Source organism: Bombus pascuorum, chromosome 6 (genome assembly GCF_905332965.1).
Source record: "Bombus pascuorum chromosome 6, iyBomPasc1.1, whole genome shotgun sequence".
NCBI lineage: Eukaryota > Metazoa > Arthropoda > Insecta > Hymenoptera > Apidae > Bombus > Bombus pascuorum.
The window spans coordinates 15,069,039-15,087,603 of record NC_083493.1 but is presented as its reverse complement, the minus strand read 5'-3'; the positions used below and the strand labels follow the sequence as shown (position 1 = coordinate 15,087,603).

At 38.8% G+C, this 18,565-nt stretch overlaps 2 protein-coding genes across 8 annotated transcripts in view; one reads left to right on the top strand and one right to left on the bottom strand.

Annotated features, from left to right (window-relative positions):
* The window catches only part of LOC132908069 (CREB-regulated transcription coactivator 1-like), a 60,280-nt gene that overhangs the window by 38,557 nt on the left and 3,158 nt on the right, over positions 1 to 18,565 (bottom strand). For 5 of the 7 annotated variants that reach the window (XM_060961686.1, XM_060961688.1, XM_060961687.1 and 2 more), the window contains exon 2: positions 13,246 to 13,494. The exons of the other annotated variants lie outside the window; for them this stretch is intronic. In XM_060961686.1, the coding sequence (XP_060817669.1) occupies positions 13,246 to 13,494 (249 nt within the window). The remainder of the gene's footprint in view (positions 1 to 13,245; positions 13,495 to 18,565) is intronic. 7 annotated transcript variants of the gene reach the window in all.
* LOC132908095 (pheromone-binding protein-related protein 6-like) lies at positions 6,583 to 10,697 on the top strand. Its single transcript, XM_060961754.1, has 6 exons — positions 6,583 to 6,739; positions 8,127 to 8,208; positions 8,324 to 8,412; positions 8,871 to 8,973; positions 9,209 to 9,273; positions 10,280 to 10,697. The coding sequence occupies exons 1-6, from the start codon at positions 6,671 to 6,673 to the stop codon at positions 10,295 to 10,297; spliced, it is 426 nt and encodes a 141-aa protein (XP_060817737.1). The 5' UTR covers positions 6,583 to 6,670; the 3' UTR covers positions 10,298 to 10,697.

The following is an 18,565-nucleotide window of genomic DNA, read 5'->3' as shown; positions in this document are numbered from 1 at the left end:
TAATTATGCCGAGTATATCATAAATAATCAATCAGGCTCGTATTTCTTTGCCTAATCGTCTTTTCGGTCCTGTATTATACTTATGACGGTACATCTAATGCAAGTAAATTCAACTTTTCGCAACTACAAACGATCTCGTACGAGTACGTCGGTAGTTTCAACCCTGGTAGTGTGACCAGGCTGTAAAAACGTGGTACAGGGTGGATTCAGAGATACAGTACAAAAACGAAAAGGAAGGATAGTAGTTGCGGAGACCGCGAGGCCAGGCGCTGTGACTGGCTGCCGGGGTTAGCGGAACTAGGCGCAGTTGCAGCTGCAGCTGCAGTCACGGCGGTAGTAGCCATCGACGTGCCGCTAACGAAACAAGCAAACGAGTACCTGCAGAACGCGATCAATACTCTGTATACGAGTGCACTCTGCTTAGGAGCACGTGTTCCCGTTTGTTTTGTTCCTTACCCCTGCGGCACGTACCACGAACTCCAGTTCCACCGACCAACTCGTCACAAGAACGTTAATTTCTTTCAAACCTACCTACATCCGTACACTAATTCGCCAGAGTACTCGGACATTTAGCATGGGCAACTTTAACGTCTATATTGCGCGTGTCGAAACGTTTTGAAATTTCATTGATATTTTAACGAGAGAGGATCGTTCGAGAGCAATCTGAAAATGTGTATATAAAAGTTACAAAGTATTTACTGCAAACGTATGTACAATCGATCATCGAAGTCTACATTATCGTGCATTGAGTATAAAATTCTAGTAGAAACGTTTATTAAATTGCTTTGGAAATACATCGATAATAACGGTATCGATATGCAGCTGTAAGTAACCTTCTGATAAAATACGATTCTGATTTGTTTGATAAATTGGATTACACGAGATTCAGCGTAGGTGTATGTAGATTTTCGTGACCGACTGAAAATATTATTTTTTTATACTTTTGTGAGCCTGTTTATTCGACTGTACGAAGGAGTCATGGCATTTGCGTTATTTTCTATCGAAGCCAACCATCGGGAGAAATGTAAATAAATGCGTGTAAAGCTTGTTAATGCGTTACAAAGTTATTGCATCAAAGAATAGTCATGTAGTTAAGGTACGCTTGATAGAGAGCATTGAAAGGCCAGGATGGAACAAACACCGACTATATTCCGCTCGTATTCGAACCGTTTAATCGTCACGCATAAATTAACGCGGCAAATTAGCTGTTTAGCATGAAACTGTTCGTCTAGTTAGCCGACCGGATAATGGACAGGAGGCATTATTCGCGCGACAGGCTAATCATAATTATGTAACCCAGGTTAAAATAACCGAAATGTCATGTACATTCGTCCAATCTCGAAAACTATCTTTATTTTCACGGGATTTATCATTCCAACATATTTATATTCTAAAATCCTTCCTTCAGTTCCTCTCTTCGTCTTCCACTTTCCACTTTCCATCTTCCACAGCTACACGAACCGTAACTGTTAGGTAATCATTTTCTGACGCGGACAGAAACGTATAGAAAACAGAAGGATATCTGTTGCTTAAATAAATAACTAATAAAATTAACCTGCTGATTTTTTGTGTCTCTATCGACTGAATAAAGAAACTGAGCTGCTGTTCACGAGATACAATTTGTTCTTCGTTTATAAATCTTTCTCCTACGTGTCATCCTTTGCATTATTCATAGGTTTTATCCCACAAATGGATAAATAAATAAGCAAATGAAATTAAACAAATAAAACAGTGCTCGCTTGTCCGTCAGCTTAATCAAGAAATGAAACCGAATAGTTTTCTCGACGCTAAAATAGAACGGTTATTGGACGAGTGGCGAAAGAACAGGAGGATAGAGAAAGATCGAGAGGGTGAGAGAGTTGTGTGGCAAGGAGGGTGAAGGGAAAAGCGAGCAGAGTTGTATCTGGAGCAACGGTATCAATGTTCGGCAGCACTCTAGCTCGGGTCCAAGAGGTTAAGCCGAGTTTGCACGGCAACGTAAACTCGGGCGCGCGGCAGGTGGGCCACTGCACGTGCGCGGCCAGCAGAAATCCGCTGAAATTCGATCGATTCCGGCAGCAAACGAGGATGGTTCGAACATTCGGCTGTAATCGAGCCGGCCGCGGACTGGGGCGGACGTTTGGCACCAACGGCCTAGAATCGACTGGTGCTAAGAAACCGAGTGCTCTCTTGACCCCGATATCCCCCGGGGGTGCGTTTCTTCGCGCGATCGAAACCCGACCTTGGCTTCGAGAGACCGATGCGCCCGGGCACACTCGCCTCCTTCCTTTCCAATCCTTTCATCCTCCTTCCTGACAACCACCAAGCCACTCGTTACACGTACCCCACCTCCTCCTCTTTTCTTCCCCTAAAGGAGATATCACGTCCGGCTCATCGCTCAATCTTTTGCACGCATTCTTTGTACAAGATATCGTAGAGCTTTGGAGCTGTTTCGCATGATTTCATGAATAAGGAGGGAGAAGGCGAAACGAGGGTTTGTTAAGGCGAATTTATACTTTTATACTTTGAACGAGCATCGCGGACGTTTCGTTCATGGTTGGCGCAAGAGATGAAAACGAAGTTTATAGCAGAAAGAGGAAAGTTTAGATCGGTTCAATGCTTGATTCGTCTTATTAATTTTCTAAAGTCGCTGATTGGAGTAGCGAGGATTGAGACTGAGCTATTAAGAATCAGAGTTACGTTAACGCAACGTTTCATATTTCTAGTAGTTTCTATTTGGCTAATTTGTATTATCGAATCTTATAGAACGTATGTTGCAATTATGGAGAGATATTTCGAGAATTTGCTCATTATTTTGTTCGTTGTTTCTTCTTTCATCCGCATACTACGATGTTATCTTCGAGGAAATTCGAGTATTTTATATCGCTATAGTAAGATATTTTTCTTACATCGTACAATTTCTCCTGCAGCTTCGATTCGTGTAACGGGCTTCTAATACATTTTGTATAGGTAAGTTGATAAAGTAACTAGCTTTATTTACGTTTTATGACAATGATGTTGCGTTTACGTAACTTTCCGTATTATTTCACCGCTTGATCCTCAATGAGTTAATAAGTTTTACCCTTACGAAAGAATGTCGGAAACAAAAGTATACTTGTTACTGAACAAGAATAGTCCTATCACTGTTCATAGGCATCTCGCGAATACTGTTTGCCGGTCAATATATGTTTTTGAATTCATTGTTAGCGATAGATATTTTAAGTAATAAGGTTTCACGCGGTCATGAAAGCAGAATAACTTCGCTTTGACCAGAACCACGGAGTCGAATTCGGCAGGCACGGTTAATTAACGGCCATGCGCGGAGATTCGCGCGAGCTCGTTAAAGGCGATTGATCAGCGGCGAGTGTTGCGTGAAAATCGTAGCAGTCAATGAGTCGGTCCACGTTCCATTCTTCTATCTATTTCTGGCATTCGTTTTCGCTAACGATGCAGCAGGAAACCGAGAAGGAAACAAACACGTGTTCTTTTCACTTTTCAGCTGCATATAAGATACGACAATTGTTTCAAATTATTAGACGAACGTTTATTAGCCGATTGCTATTTTACGTTCGTGCAAGGTAACGAGATAAAAATTTGTGGAAACTATTCGTAAGAGTCGGAAGAGGAACGTGACGAATATGAATTAAAAATATAGAAAATCTTGATTGAAATTTGGGATTAAAATAATAAATTAAATAGTATAATAATACCATAATATAATTGAATAGATAATAATCGTTAAAAGTTTTATTTTAACAAGTTCTTGATCATTTCTCAGATTAATCTTACTTTCTCTAATCGTCCTAATATTTACGGACGGCTGTGTATATCGATCGCATCCGATCGTTAAATGTCACATTTCGACGAGCGATCTGGCTCGAAATTTAATTGAGCAGTGAGAGGATCATCGATAAAAAATGGATGGCAGGGTATGTTCCCCTTTTGCGCGATTCTGACCAAACGAGCTTACTACGCTCGATAACACGCGACGGCCCGTTCATCCCCCTTTTCGCTCGTCCCTTTTTCTTCTCTGTGCTCGGTTCCGTTCGCGAGGATAAATGAAAAATGCAATTATCGCGACCGGAGGATCCATCGACGCGAGAACGCACGCTCCACCCTCTGCTAAACCGACTAATACGAGTATATACGTGACAGAGGATGCTCGGGCTTCGTTACGTATAATTTCGTTAAAGTTGAAAATAGTGGCTTCTCCGTAACCGAAGGAAACATCGTGACGAATTACAGTGTTCGCGATCGCAAGGTATCAAGCAACCGTAATGATCGTACGATGGTCGCGACGAAAATAAAGACACGAATTTTTCTCGGAGACATAAGGAATTATATAATTTTCCATCGGTACGACCGATCGTTATTTTTCTGTCGGAATTTTGTTCGAAATAAAAATTTCCTTTGCAGTTCTGATTAAGCTGATTGGTACGTTGAAGGCTAATTAGTGGAATAACGCGTACAACATTATCGCGTAGATACTTGACGGAAAACTGGCACACGAGTCATAAACACGGAAAAGATTTGTAACGTTTGTCAAAATTAGTTTACCGGAATACTATTGATTTTCTAGCTTTGTTTCAACCGACCCTACACAAGGATATCCCTCGATCGTTTCGTTCCTTACTCTATGTCGATACTGTTTCGCATTTCAGCAAAGTTACATCGCCGGACCTTGCTAGTTCTCACTGAATAAGTGATATATTGTAAGCTCTAGCATACACACGGGTAGCAACGATCGATCGCGATTCGATGGCAAATTACAAGCCGGTAGCAAGTTACGAAAGCTGGTAAACAAGATTTTCGGCTCGTCCAAGCGTCGCGTCGTTCGCATAGAAACGGTTCCAACGAGGAATTTTCCAACTGCTCGTGCCACTCGACGAATTTCTCTGAGAGTCGAGACTTCCGACGGACCGTGAAATTGATAAAAGAGACGCGACAAGAGGGCCGGAACATCGTTCTTCGAGCCCGATCGAAACGGTAATTAAATTCGAGGTGTGTCGCAATCTCCTGATGTCTCTCCTGACGTAGGTTAATTTTACAGATATTAAATTCTAGAAACGAATTATAGGAGAACGTACGACAGACACTCGAACAACGTGAGCGGGTTAACGATTACAATTTTTAACTTCTCAAGAAGTTTGATTAGGATAGCCTATTGTATGTCATATACATACTTTTGCATGTCATAAATATATACATATGTTATTAATGCGTTTTTAAAATAAAATAAGACAGAGAAAAGGAAGTTTTATTAACCGTTCCATGCTCGATGTTGCGTATTACGTAACATTGCATTTTAATAAGTTCTTAATTATCTGAATGATAAGCGCACTTGTTTACGACGAAACTGATTTTAAAGTTTAATGCGTTGTGCCTTCTTTACAGAACTGTGTTCAAACGACTCGAAATAAATAGATAGACAATCCGACGTTCCCGAGAAAATGATATACGTTGTTGAAAGGCCAACTGAATTTCGATCATTGAAATTTGAAAATTTACACAAGTATTATGTGTATATTACATATTGTGCATCACGGAATGTATCGTCGGCCGAGTAATTCGATACAATTATTTGCAAATCTCTGTAACAAACGATTTCACATTTTAATCATAAAAAATTAGCCCGCCGGAGTCGTCCAACGAGTCATTAGAGGAAACATGGACGACGCTGTAATTTCAGCAGTCACAACAGACTACAGATTGCTAACTCATTTGCCATTAGCCACGCTGACCAATGGACGCCTGTGTGTTCATCGACACAAAAAATTATGTTCCATGTAAAAACAGCGCCCCAAAACGATCAAATAGATGATCGATCTATCGCGAACCATAACTTTGCCGAACGAAAGAATTGTTAGCTTAACTCTCGTCGTCCACGTTAGTCGAGTTACTCGAATTCTGATAGTTCCAGCGTACCTGTACGAAACGTCAGTTGTGAGCGAATATAAAGTTGAAAAACAGTGGAGCTGGTTTAGGGAAGCGATAACATCGAGTGCAGAAGTAACATTACGTTACCTAGCAATCGGTATTTTTCTTTCTAGATCGAAAAATAATTGAGAGAACCTTAACTTTGTTAGGAAGTTGCAAAGGATATTTGAAGTTCGCTAAAGTAACAGGTCCACGTTAATGAAATATATCAAATTACTGGAAATCAATTAACGAGCGAGAATAATCGAAGAAACTCGAAAGGATGTTTCGAATCGAATAACTAACAATTTTACGCTAATCGACGACTTTCGAATTACTCGAATTCGAATCGCCTGGTTTCCAAAAACTCGCTTAATCTCAAGGTAGCTTTACACGTTTGAATAAAATTCAGTCGAAAAAAGGAAGAAACCAACAACTTTTCTATTCATTCACAAAAGGAAACAGGACACAGGAAGCGCTCAAGATCACGATCGCGACTTTGTACGTAATCTAAAGCGCACTTCCGTTACGCGGCCGAAAATTATCCGTGTCTCAGCCAACAACCGAACGACAAAGAGGCTTCAATCAACGAACGATAGATACATGCTTGGTAACCCTCCTCTTGCACACGCCCACATCCCGTGCACCCCGCACGTTCTTCCCAACTGAGGCGTTATAAAAACGCCGCGACAGGTAACATCGCTTCATACAATACTCGCAAAAGTGTGACAAACAGTGTCGGGATTATAACGTGTGCTATTCGACTACGTATATCATGGGTGGCAAACAAGCGTTGCTGTATCTTGGCCTCGTGTGCTTGCAGACGATTTTCGTGAACGCCGTGGTAAGCTTTCAAGGAAGGGCTTACTTTTGTCGTGAGGGGATGAAAGACAAGACGAGAAGGACCAAAGGAACTCTAGCATTCGATCTGATCGATTCGTCAGGCACAAAGCTATTAGAGATATAAACGAGTCAACGCGCGCAAATAATAACAATACGAACAACCCGTATGGCCGGCTAATCGATAACGGGGCAAGTGAACTCGAGATCGAACAGAAAACTTAATTGGAGCGTAGAAAGTTTCTATCGTATTAATTGCGTTATTGCTTAGACGTTCGTTCATCTTTTACCTCCATTATTCTCTTTGTTCTTTTCTTTATTTTTCTCTCGTAGAGAAATTTAATTTCATATATATATATATAGAGTTTTCCGAAAAGTGTCTTTCTTTTACAAACACGTCTTTTACATCGTCGCATCTTTATACAAGCATGAAAGCCAATCTGTCGAACGTTGTGATCTTTATTTTGATTGATAAAATAATATAAAACGGAAAATATCGTGCATCCATTATTTCCTTATAAAACGAAAGAAACTTTTCTGACGATCTAATATATATAAGGAAACGTATCGTTACGTAAACGTATATGAAATTACGTAAAAATATATGAAATTAAATTTCTCTACGAGTGAAAGATAAAGAAAACAATAAAGAGAATAATGGAGGTAAAAGATGAACGAACGTCTAAGCAATAACGCAATCAATACGATAGAAATATAATATATATATACATAGGGTTGTCCGAAAAGTGTCTTTCCTTTACAGACACGTCTTGTACAACGACGCATCTTTATACAAACATGAAAGCCAATCTGTTGATCTTTATTTTGATTGATAAAATAATATAAAACGGAAAATATCGTGCATCCGTTATTTCCTTATAAAACGAAAGAAACTTTTCTGACGACCTAATATATATAAGGAAACGTATCGTTACGTAAACGAGAGGAAATACGGTAATAAGGAATTTAGACGATTTTACTCGAAATGGACCAGCCTCGTGTCTGAAATCGGGTTTCAACTGGGTAAAATCGATTCCGATATCATTTCAAGTATTCCATTTATCTGAATCTATTGAATTATAAATTCTTGCCAACTATTCGTGTAATCTATGCTAATGGGCAACGATCTCAAAGCAAATCGTTCAAACAGTGCGCGTTAAGTCCTATACCGTGTTATACTATGATGGAACTTGGACATCGTTAAATTCCTCCCTTCATCGATAATGTCACCCATGTCGAATTCTCGATGAATTTTCTTGCCGTAACGAATCGTGGATATACGATGAGATCGTTAAAAAGATAGAAAGAAAGAGAAGAGACGGTCGATAAAATCATTAAGAGAGGAAGAGAAAAAAGGGCACTCGCGTATGATCATTTCGATTTGTTCATAGCCGGACTGGATACCACCTGAGATATTCGACATGGTGGCAGAAGATAAGGCTCGGTGCATGAGCGAGCATGGCACTACGCAAGGTTAGTATCACAATCGCCACAACTCGCAACAAATTCGAAGACGATTAACCAGCAAGTTGAGAATTTGAAAATTTGTACGAGTAAATTAAAACTAACTAATCGATTCGTAACACAGCGCAAATCGACGAGGTGGACCAGGGAGTACTAAAAGACGATAGGTCCATCACTTGCTACATGTTTTGCTTGCTCGAAGCGTTCAGCTTGGTAAGTCCAACTAACGATCGCAAACCCATTAGCTGCCAATTTCGTTATCCTTGACGTTATATTGATTCTATAGGTATTAATTGGTCTTTAATACGTTTTATCGAATGTTTTGTTTAAATTATCGAATATTATATATATATATATTTATTTTCTAAATCCCAATTTTGGTATCATTATTATATAGATTTTTTGTATAATCGTCAAAGGAAAACCATGGCAGCTAGCGAATTAAACGGAGGCAAGGATTAGTCAAAGAATCTTTTCATTTAGGTGGATCATAAAAGATATAACTTAGAAAAAACGAAGCTGGCACCCCGCTGGGGGTAGCCACCCACATGCTATATTTATTTTTATTTTATTTCTTTTTTCTTCACCAATAAGATATAACACTTTACCAAATGTCCATAAGGACAAATTGTAAAATACCCAAAATAAAATAAAAAAAAAAAAAAATTTAGGTGGATGACGAAGGCGACATAGATGCGGATATGTTGTTAGGTCTGCTGCCAGATCAATTCCAGGCAAGAGCAGAGTCGGTTATGTCCAAATGTACTCCAGCAGGTATGTGACTGCTTGTATCATACTTAAAGTTTCAAATCATTTTACTTTCTCTTTTAAACGTCAAGTTTCACGGCTGAACATTCAAATTTCGAGTAACATAGTACATTCGATCTTGAAGCCTAAGAATGAAAAAACCAGGTTTAAATTTCGCGATAGAAAATTTATGTTTCTCGGAATAAAAAATTTATACATGTTCAATTTTACAGCCATCTAACTTTCATTATGGTTCTTATAGCGGGCTCTGATAAGTGCGACAAGATATATAACCTCGCCAAATGCGCCATGGCGGAAGCACCGGACGTAAGTGCATTTCACATAGTCTGATACATTCCTTACTTTCTTTTACGATAGCAGACAGATAATATCGAGTGAAAGTAAGAGTCATATTCAAAGGCGATTATATCGATCGATTCGAAACATAGAAATACCATTTCTACGTCTAGTAATAATTAACATGCACTTCCATGCAATCAACATCTAAAACAACGTATAATTAGAGTGCGGATATTCAAATTCAAATTTTTGTCAACGCAAGTCAAAGAAATGGGACCTTTCACGTGCTAAATGATACAACGTGCCGAATATTATAACGTTATTAAATCTTATAGATCTTTGGCACTTGCTATTTGTAAACGAGAACACAGAATGCGGCATCGACGTTACGATCACAATTCTGTGACTGTCGAACATACTGTTACAGACACACACGCATAATAACTGCGCTGAAAATGAACGCACTTGAAACTCGAAGAACTGTATGGGATTTGTCCTTCCTTTTTCAAATTAATTAATACAGCTTTACATTGTCCACGATTACTTGGGAGAATTAGTTTTTACACTTCTACGAGATCGTTTTGGATAGTTTCAGTCTTTCTATTCACTTTGTTATACTACGAACTCTATTTCTCTGTAAATTGCCTATGCAACGTAGCGAATTCCAAGTGCAACTCACTCGACTTCTTCGCCGGATCGATAACAATCTCTTTTGCAAATGCTGTTGCAAAATTTTGTTCAATGCTACAAGCGACATACTTTCTATTTTTAGCTAACAACGGCATGCTATTTGCAAAAATCTCTGCACGCTAATAAGACTTGCCCCGTTTATATACGAACTAAATAAACAAAGAGCGTTCCGCTTTAGATATTTTGCCACATTACGTACATTTACGCGTAAGAATTCGCAGTCTACGTATAATTTTAGACACACGAACGTACGGAAAATGTGACAACGTGCGAACAGTTACCGAGGCAGAGATGACATTTAAGTCGTTTCAGTTATAATTCAACGAACTCCTTTGATTTTCAGGTATGGTTCATTGTCTAAGGTCAAGGAAAGAAGATTATATGCCGGGACGACGGAACGATCTTTTTTTCTACAGGCAACGACAGAGAAATTACGGATAGGCTTGGAAACGATTACGCGAATGGATATTCGACGATGATAAACAACGAAAAAAAAGAAAAAATAAAAAAAAGGAAAAAAAGTAAGAAGTAAAAACCTAAGAAAACACGCATCGTGTACGTAACCAAAATTGATATAATTCGTGTATCTATACCGAACATTAGTTTGTCTAAAACGAGTATGTACGTTTCGTTCGAAGAGAACGAACAAACTTATAATTCAAGTAATTACAGAGAGGATTGCGATGTAAATCGTTGTTAAGGTGAAATATGTTCGGCGAATGTACGGAAAACTTGAAAAATATAAAAATCGGCTGAGGGAACACGCGTTTTAGTCATTCGCCCAATAATAAAAAAAAATGTATTGCCACGAAATTTGTTACGCTCGAGTGTACGACTAATTCATTTGGAGACGCAATAATAACGCGTATCCTGGACATGGTTATGTTACGTAATGGTCGAGACGCGATTTGCGGCTCATTGATACTATAATTTGCATGACAATCTAATTCGCGAATGTCTTCGAATATAACGTAATTGTATGTTTGCGCGAAACACCGAATAGCCATTTCCTCCATTGTATAATGATATGCAAAAGTCCAACACGCTACTATTTTAACTGGTATCCTTAAAGTTCCAAGATAATTTTATTATGACTTTGTCTCGACGTAACCGTTGCGCAATATTATCGGATGCTGTCGCGATTCAATATCGTTTCGATTTCAACTTGAAATTCGCACTCATTGATAGCGAATGTTCAAAGTTTTGATCGATCGTCGTTTGAATCTTTTATTCTCGATCGCCTAAATCAAACTGATCGGGTGATAACGCGATATCACAACGATAGGCTATATCGAACGATGCTTCAACGGCAAATAATATACCCAAGGATATTATACGTTAGGATATTATTTAAAAGTATTTCAATGCTACAACGTTCGTGTAATTATTTAGATCGTTTACATTGAAAAGTACAGAAACGTGAGAAGATATTTTAGCGTGTTAGGATGGATAAACGTAAAATTCCGCGGCTTTGTAACGTTTATTATTACGTCAACCGATCACGACAGACCTTCGCGTTAGCTACGTCGAATCTAGATCACGAAAACGCGATGAAAAAGGAGCAAACACCTGAACTCTACGCTCTTAACATTCGAATTAGCAGTTCGTTACCTTCTAAGGACTAAGGCAAAACCACGCATGCACGTCGAACTGTCGCTTCGGCATATCGACCCATCTATTCATGCTTCGATAATTCCATCAAAAAGTTTCCTCGTGAAATTATGCAGCTACTATTATTTCTCACATTATGCTATCCAACTACTGTTAAGTAAAAGTTGTCATGCGTTATCGTGCAGAAACATCGTATCAAAGAAAGAAAAAAGGAAAAAAAACGAGAAAAAAGAGAGAGTGGGGAGAGGTAGATTGAATGGCCGAGGGAATCGATTGATCCGCGTGTCGCGGACGTGGTGCACGTGGTGTCGTTTAATGGAAGCTCGATTCCTCGACCAGCTGGCCAACTAACGGCGAATTCCAACCGGTCGAGATTAACACGAACGTGTTTCGAAATCGATTTCGGGATATTTCGCGTCGAAGCAAACGGATAATGGAAAGTTTGCGTAGCCGCGCGCGAGTACACGCTCGGCTCGGTTCCGCTTCACGCGCGGAACGTTTCGTTTCGTTCGCGAAATCCAGGGAGAACGGCCAAACGAATCGAATCGAACGACGCGGTCCGACTACGGAGAAAAATCTTGAAACGTCTATTTTTACACGGCGACTGGAAATAGTCGGTTTAATGAAAGGAGGCACGCGATCGCCCGTACGTTGCTCCAGTCATGAGTCACGCTTCGAACGTGGACTCGCAACAAGTAGAGATCCCCCATAATGTTCGTATAATTGATCGAACCAACACCGATGTAATTTCAATACCGTGCAAGCTACCGCGCATCCGCGAGCCAAATCGAATACAGTGTATACAGTACGGAAGGGTTATTCGAGTCAGCTAAGCTTCGACATGTGAAAATTTAATCTTGAACTTTGCACAGAATAATCTAACTTGTTGTATATTACGAAACAATGGTCTTTTACATAATAACGAGCGAATAAGATACTATCGGGTAGTTTAGATCCAACAAATATACGAGAAACGAGAGAACGATTCGAATAAGACTGTAGTAGGATTATTTGAATTAGCGATGGAGTATTACGTAAGAGATAATAAAATAAGGAAATAATTTCCAAAAGTACTGTAATATACACACGCTATCGAATTAACTAATTAATTATAATCGAATAAACTCGACGAGTAGACATCCACGTGGAAAACTATACGACATATTTTTCACTGTTTATCGCGTTGCTAATAACGACGAGTTGAACGCGTAATTTACTTTCGAACGTGAATAGATGAAAATTTAAGAACCGAATTTGACGAATTACAATTTGGAAAATTACTTAGCTTGACTCGAAGTAATCCTGTTTCTGTTTATGTCTAACAGCGTAGGCGCGCGACTTGTTTTGACCACCGTTAATTTTCATTCTTGCTCGATAAGAACTTTCTTTTAGACAGAAAATAGGAAAAAAGAGAAAAATCTGTTCACGACCGTTTCGCTCTTGCATCGATCGTCTACTTCGAAGTGGCTTTGGCGCCATGGCGATATATTGATTAACGAGCTTTGTATTCGAAAGGGGAACGACGATCGATGATCGGGAGGGCGCAAAAAGCAACTAGGAAACAGGTGAAAGAAAAACCAAAAGACAACGTGGGTGCAATATGTCTATGTAGACGTACATATATGTAAAAATAAAAAAAATGGGGCAGTGAAGACGAAAAACAGCTAAGTTTGACACGGTTTGTTAGATGACCAATACCTTAAGGTCGATCGAGTGGATAGCGGCGTTGTGCGGCGATGCGTGTTCTTTCGCGTCATTGCCGCAATTCGCGTTGTTGTTAACATTCGGCAGAGAGCCACCCGCCCTGAACTGATTTCCCAGGTTAATGTGCAGGTGTTTGCCGCTGGACTGAGGTGGACTGGCGCCGGCACTCTTCACGGACAGCGGAGTCTCCAGTACCCCGGATCCCGTGGGACTGGCACACACCGAGCTGCTCGCCGAGGCGACCTAAGCAGGTCCATCATTCATATGGTCACCAACTTGTTCGCTTTCTTCGGCAAACTACCGTCTCTTGCCTTTTCTTTTCCATCGCGTCTATTTATCGTATTACGCTAAACGTGCCTAGCTTTCTTCTTTCTTTTTCCTTTTTCCTTTCCATTTCGTTTTATACAGGTATTTTCTAAATACTTCGTCCGTTTTCGTTTCCGTATCTGGTTGAGTTATAGATATACGGTGATTTATGCGAATAATTGAACACTTACAGTGACGGAGAGCATGCACGAATATAAAAAATGTACGTTATAGAAAATTGTTTGAAATTTCAACGAAACTGTAACGAGATACGACTGTCACGATTATATAACTGAAACTGAAACCAATTCGAAAATGTACACCTTTCATTTTCAAAGATATAAATAAGAATAAGAGTAACTCGACCTATATTTTACACGTTAAAAAATATTACTGATTTACGAATGATACGATTGAAACGTGCGTAGAATATTAGATTCGCGATGAAATTCATGCAATACGAATAAGTATCTTAAACGTTTAAATTAGAATCAAGAGCGGTTCTAATAAATATTACAGCTTGATTAATACGATCGATAAATTCGATCGTTTAATGATTGATTTCTCGTAACTTGTAGATATAATTTCAAATTTGCTTCGAACTTTACCAATACGATCGCGATACTGTATAATATCGTTATTCGTTACAGTGTTAATGAAATTCCACAGAGTTTCGTATAACACACATCAAATCTTCGTAAAATGTTTCTATTAATATTTAAATACTTTTGTGATACTTTTGACGAAACTAAACGGTCCTTTCTCCTTCTTTTCAACGAAAAAGGACACTTTTTAAGATCGACTTGGAAAGATCCACGACGAATAGAATGAACGTATAAGAACGAGCGGATTTATCGAGAATCGAAAGATCGTCACCTACAAACATACTTTCAACGTTTGCTGAAATTGAATATATCGAATCAGGCGAGCTCCTACGACTTATATTACGATTTATAAGAAGCTTTCTAGCCTGGCGATTGAACGTTGCTATCGACACAAAATTCGAGAGGCTCTCGATCAGGTTCTGATTGAAAATCGATAGCATTCAAAAACTCTAACGTTACGTTAAGTGCAACGTGTTTCATGGGAATTTTAAGAAGGAACGCATTTGGGATATTCTTCTCTTCTCTTTCGGTCCCGATCGTTAAAATCCTACACGTCTCAAACTTTAAACCCACATTCCTGGCCCAACCACGATCCGATAAACATCCTCCTCTCCTGCCATGGTTTCATCATCATTCGAATTCCACCTCTGGGTTCTTGTTTTTCCAGCCGAGATCAGGACCAAAAAAATTCGAACGATTCGTAGGGAAATGTTTGGGGCGATACGAGAGAACCGATAGGAACGGAGCTCGTACCCTCTTCACGAGAATCTTACAAGGAACGCTATTCGATAGTTGTCGACTGGTTGGGAATAGTACGCTACAATGTTCGTAAAATTATTTAAAAGATATCAGTAGCAGTGGAAGATCACACAGGAATAGCATTGGTTGATTTGCCAATTTTGATATTAATTTGTGGCTAAAAGAGAGCAGAGATAAGTAGGACATAATAGAAAGATGGAATTATGTCTGTTGAGTTGAAAATTCCAAGTCTTTTTTAAAGCTAGGTGATAGATCCATGGAGTTTTATAGAAACGAAGGATCTAGCTGATTTTATAACGATCGATATTTTAAATCTTCAGAGTGGCTGGGAGAAACATGTTTAATACCAAGATATGTGATTACAGTATTGATAAAATTTGAAAGTTTGTACAATGCATACGACACGTTCGTAAAAATTTCCTATGGTAAGCGTTTGAAAGGTTGGCAAACTTTAGATAGAAATTTTCGTCACATTTTCTATTCAAATGGATGTTTCCAATTGTGTGCAAAGAACTTATCGTCGTCGAAAGAGATTTTCGGTTGCGATGCGTCGATATGTGGTCGTGATACAAAATAATAAAGATACGACAAGGACGGATATACAGTAAACAGAGATAGAGCCAACTACTTAAACCAATTGCCAATAACATTTTCTCAGAAATATTTTTACGAACTTTGCAGCATTCTGGTAGTAGACTCGTATATCGAGAAATTTCACCATCGGTTAATCGAATAATGCTCCTTGTTAAGAAAACCTGTTCTCGCACAGCGTAGCCCATAAACAAACTATGATAGAAAATACATCGCAATAAAGTTAAACGGAGAAAAATTAAACGGACTGCGATAAAAGTGCACTCACGGCCGGCCACCTATGTTTCACGTTAGGATTACGCAATTCCACGCGGTGAAAGTATTCGTTTTTTTTTTTTTTTTTTTTTTTTTTTTTGTACGAGTAGATACAACTCGTTTTGCATTCGCTCGACCAGATGACGCAGCGTTAGAAATTTCACGTAACTCGCCTTTCGCTCGACTATCATATTTTTGTTCCCGTTAGAAAACTCGAAAAACCTGCGAGAAATTGTGGAGCTTTCTGAAAAAGAACCTATTGGTCTATGGTAAATATACAGAGTGGTCATCAGATATCGCGATATTTGAGCAGACTCTGATAGTTTAACGAAAAAATGTTTCGAGTATAAATTCACTGATATCGAATTTATTTGGGTGAACTTACCTATTCGTACACAAGGTATTTACCATTTTGTATTTCTTAAAGGACACGAGATATTTTTCTCGCCGGAGCCGTATTCTTATAGCATGTTGAAAAACGAATTCAATGATAGAGTAACACGTGCCATTTTAATTATCCGATAATGACATAATTTGCCTCTCGATTGGAATCTACAACTTCGTCATTTATACGTAACACCAATGATTAATATATTAATTGCTCCTACTGCATAATTGCATCCACTTGCTTAATGATAATGAATTATAAGATATCTAGATCGTTAATTCAAAAATTGTTTCGCACGGAATATGGTGCAGATTTACGCGGAACTTCACAGCACAAACTTTGCCAATATTTTCGTTTGTTACCGCTGGACAAATGCATTTTCTAATCGAATAATCGAACGATCACGATACACGTCTACCTTTATCGTTTATGTATAAAAATGACAAAGTTCTTTAAGATCCGTTATATACAATTAACGATCGAAGCGTAACTAACATTAGAAAACTGCAACTAAAACTTTCAACGTAATATTACTCGATTCACCGTTTTATCTTACAGCACATTTTTCCAGAAAGCTCCTTAATTATTCTACACCGGAGGGTTTAAAATACCGAGTAGAAATAATTCTTCGCGAGAAAATAGAAGAGTACGATGAATATAGAGAGAATGGTGATTCGTTATTCGATAAATCAATTAAATCTCCGACCACGATCGAAGAGTTCTATAAGTGGCTCGGATATTAATCCGAAAACTGAAATATTTCGCTCTCGAAAACTGACTTTCTGTTCAATGGGATCAATTTCGCGCGCGCGCGCACATACGTACATACATACATACATATGTACACACGTACACGCTCTGTCTCCTCTCTCTTTCTCTCCTTTTGTCTCTATTTCCTTTCATCGGTCATTGTTCTATTTTACCCGACTCGCTCGGAGAGATGGTGACCCCGCACATTTTTTTAACTTTCCAACATTTCGATCCGATATCGCGAGACAAAGGTTTTGTACTGTTCTCATCGAACGACTGGAACGACCTATCCGAACGCTTGCCGCGATCAAATATTCAGATATTCGATTCCGACACTTTGACATGTCGGTTTATTTGACATTGTGGCGCACAAAAGTAATTTGCACACAAATTTATGAAGACCACACGGGAAAATCGTGATAAATCACGTTTCCGCTTTTTGCAGGCAAACAGCTGTACAATTCTGTTACACTGCCAACGAATTCCAAAATTTTCTCTTTATTTGCTTTCAGGATCAACTGTTCTTTCCTGTTTTTGCAATTTTTTAATCGTATTGCGGTAAATATTGTTAGCTTTTCGCGATAGTTCGTGAAATTGGTCTCAATAATTGCACTTTTTTAACCACCACGAGTAACACAAAGATCAGAAATCCATCGGAAAAGAAAAATATATAGCTTCGACACAATAATCACGATAGTCGAGTCGCATAACAGCGTTAATGGGATCTCGGATTGTTTCGAAAAATATTTCCTCGAGTATTTAAATACCTTGGTGAACCACTGTACACCGGTGAAAAGGAACGTTGAGATCGTGAAAAATATTTACCATCGAAGACGAAGATATTTTCTTTTAGCAGTGATCACGGTAATATAGCGTGGAGTGTAATATAATTCGCTGAAATTTGTAAAATAAATAAATTAGTGCTTTAAATACAGCTGTCGTTGATAAACGGCAAAACGAAAATTTCGTGGAACGTGACCATTAATGAACGATATTGAGATTTTAATCGAGTTGAGACGCGGAAATTGCTTATTAACGACTCTATTTTACAATTACTTCGCTAATTACCTCATTCTTCGATAATTATAACTCTGTCTACGATGTACTTGCTTCTACAAAATAAACGTTTATATTTATGTATATTTTTATGTTCGTAGAAACTTTTATCTCAAAATTAGGTTCACTTATTGACACGTATTATATTGATAACGATATTATGTTTAGCTTTGTCATCCTTCTCCGTTTCGAAGCAACGAATTACGAGGATATAATCGTACCTAAAGGATCAAGCATAATTTACAGAATAGAATATACCATAGTGCTATTTATCACAGAATTGTATATCTCAATAAGTTAGAACAATGTAAGGAAAATTATCACGATCGATCTTCCTGAGAGATATGTCGGAACGCATTGTTCGATTAGTCCCGAAAGTATTAAAACAAGTGTAAACGTTGTTGAAAGCGTCGAGAACGTAGTTAACAAACGATCATTGTTTTTCCCATTCGACAATAGAGAGATTAAGGCATGCGCGAGTGGCACATCGAGTTGGAACGATTCGAGCGATTAACCGCCGCGTTCGTAATCGTTATCGAGGCCGTTAACGGTATAGCGATTGAGAAGCGTGCAGCTCGGCGAATCGTTGTATCAAAAATCACTA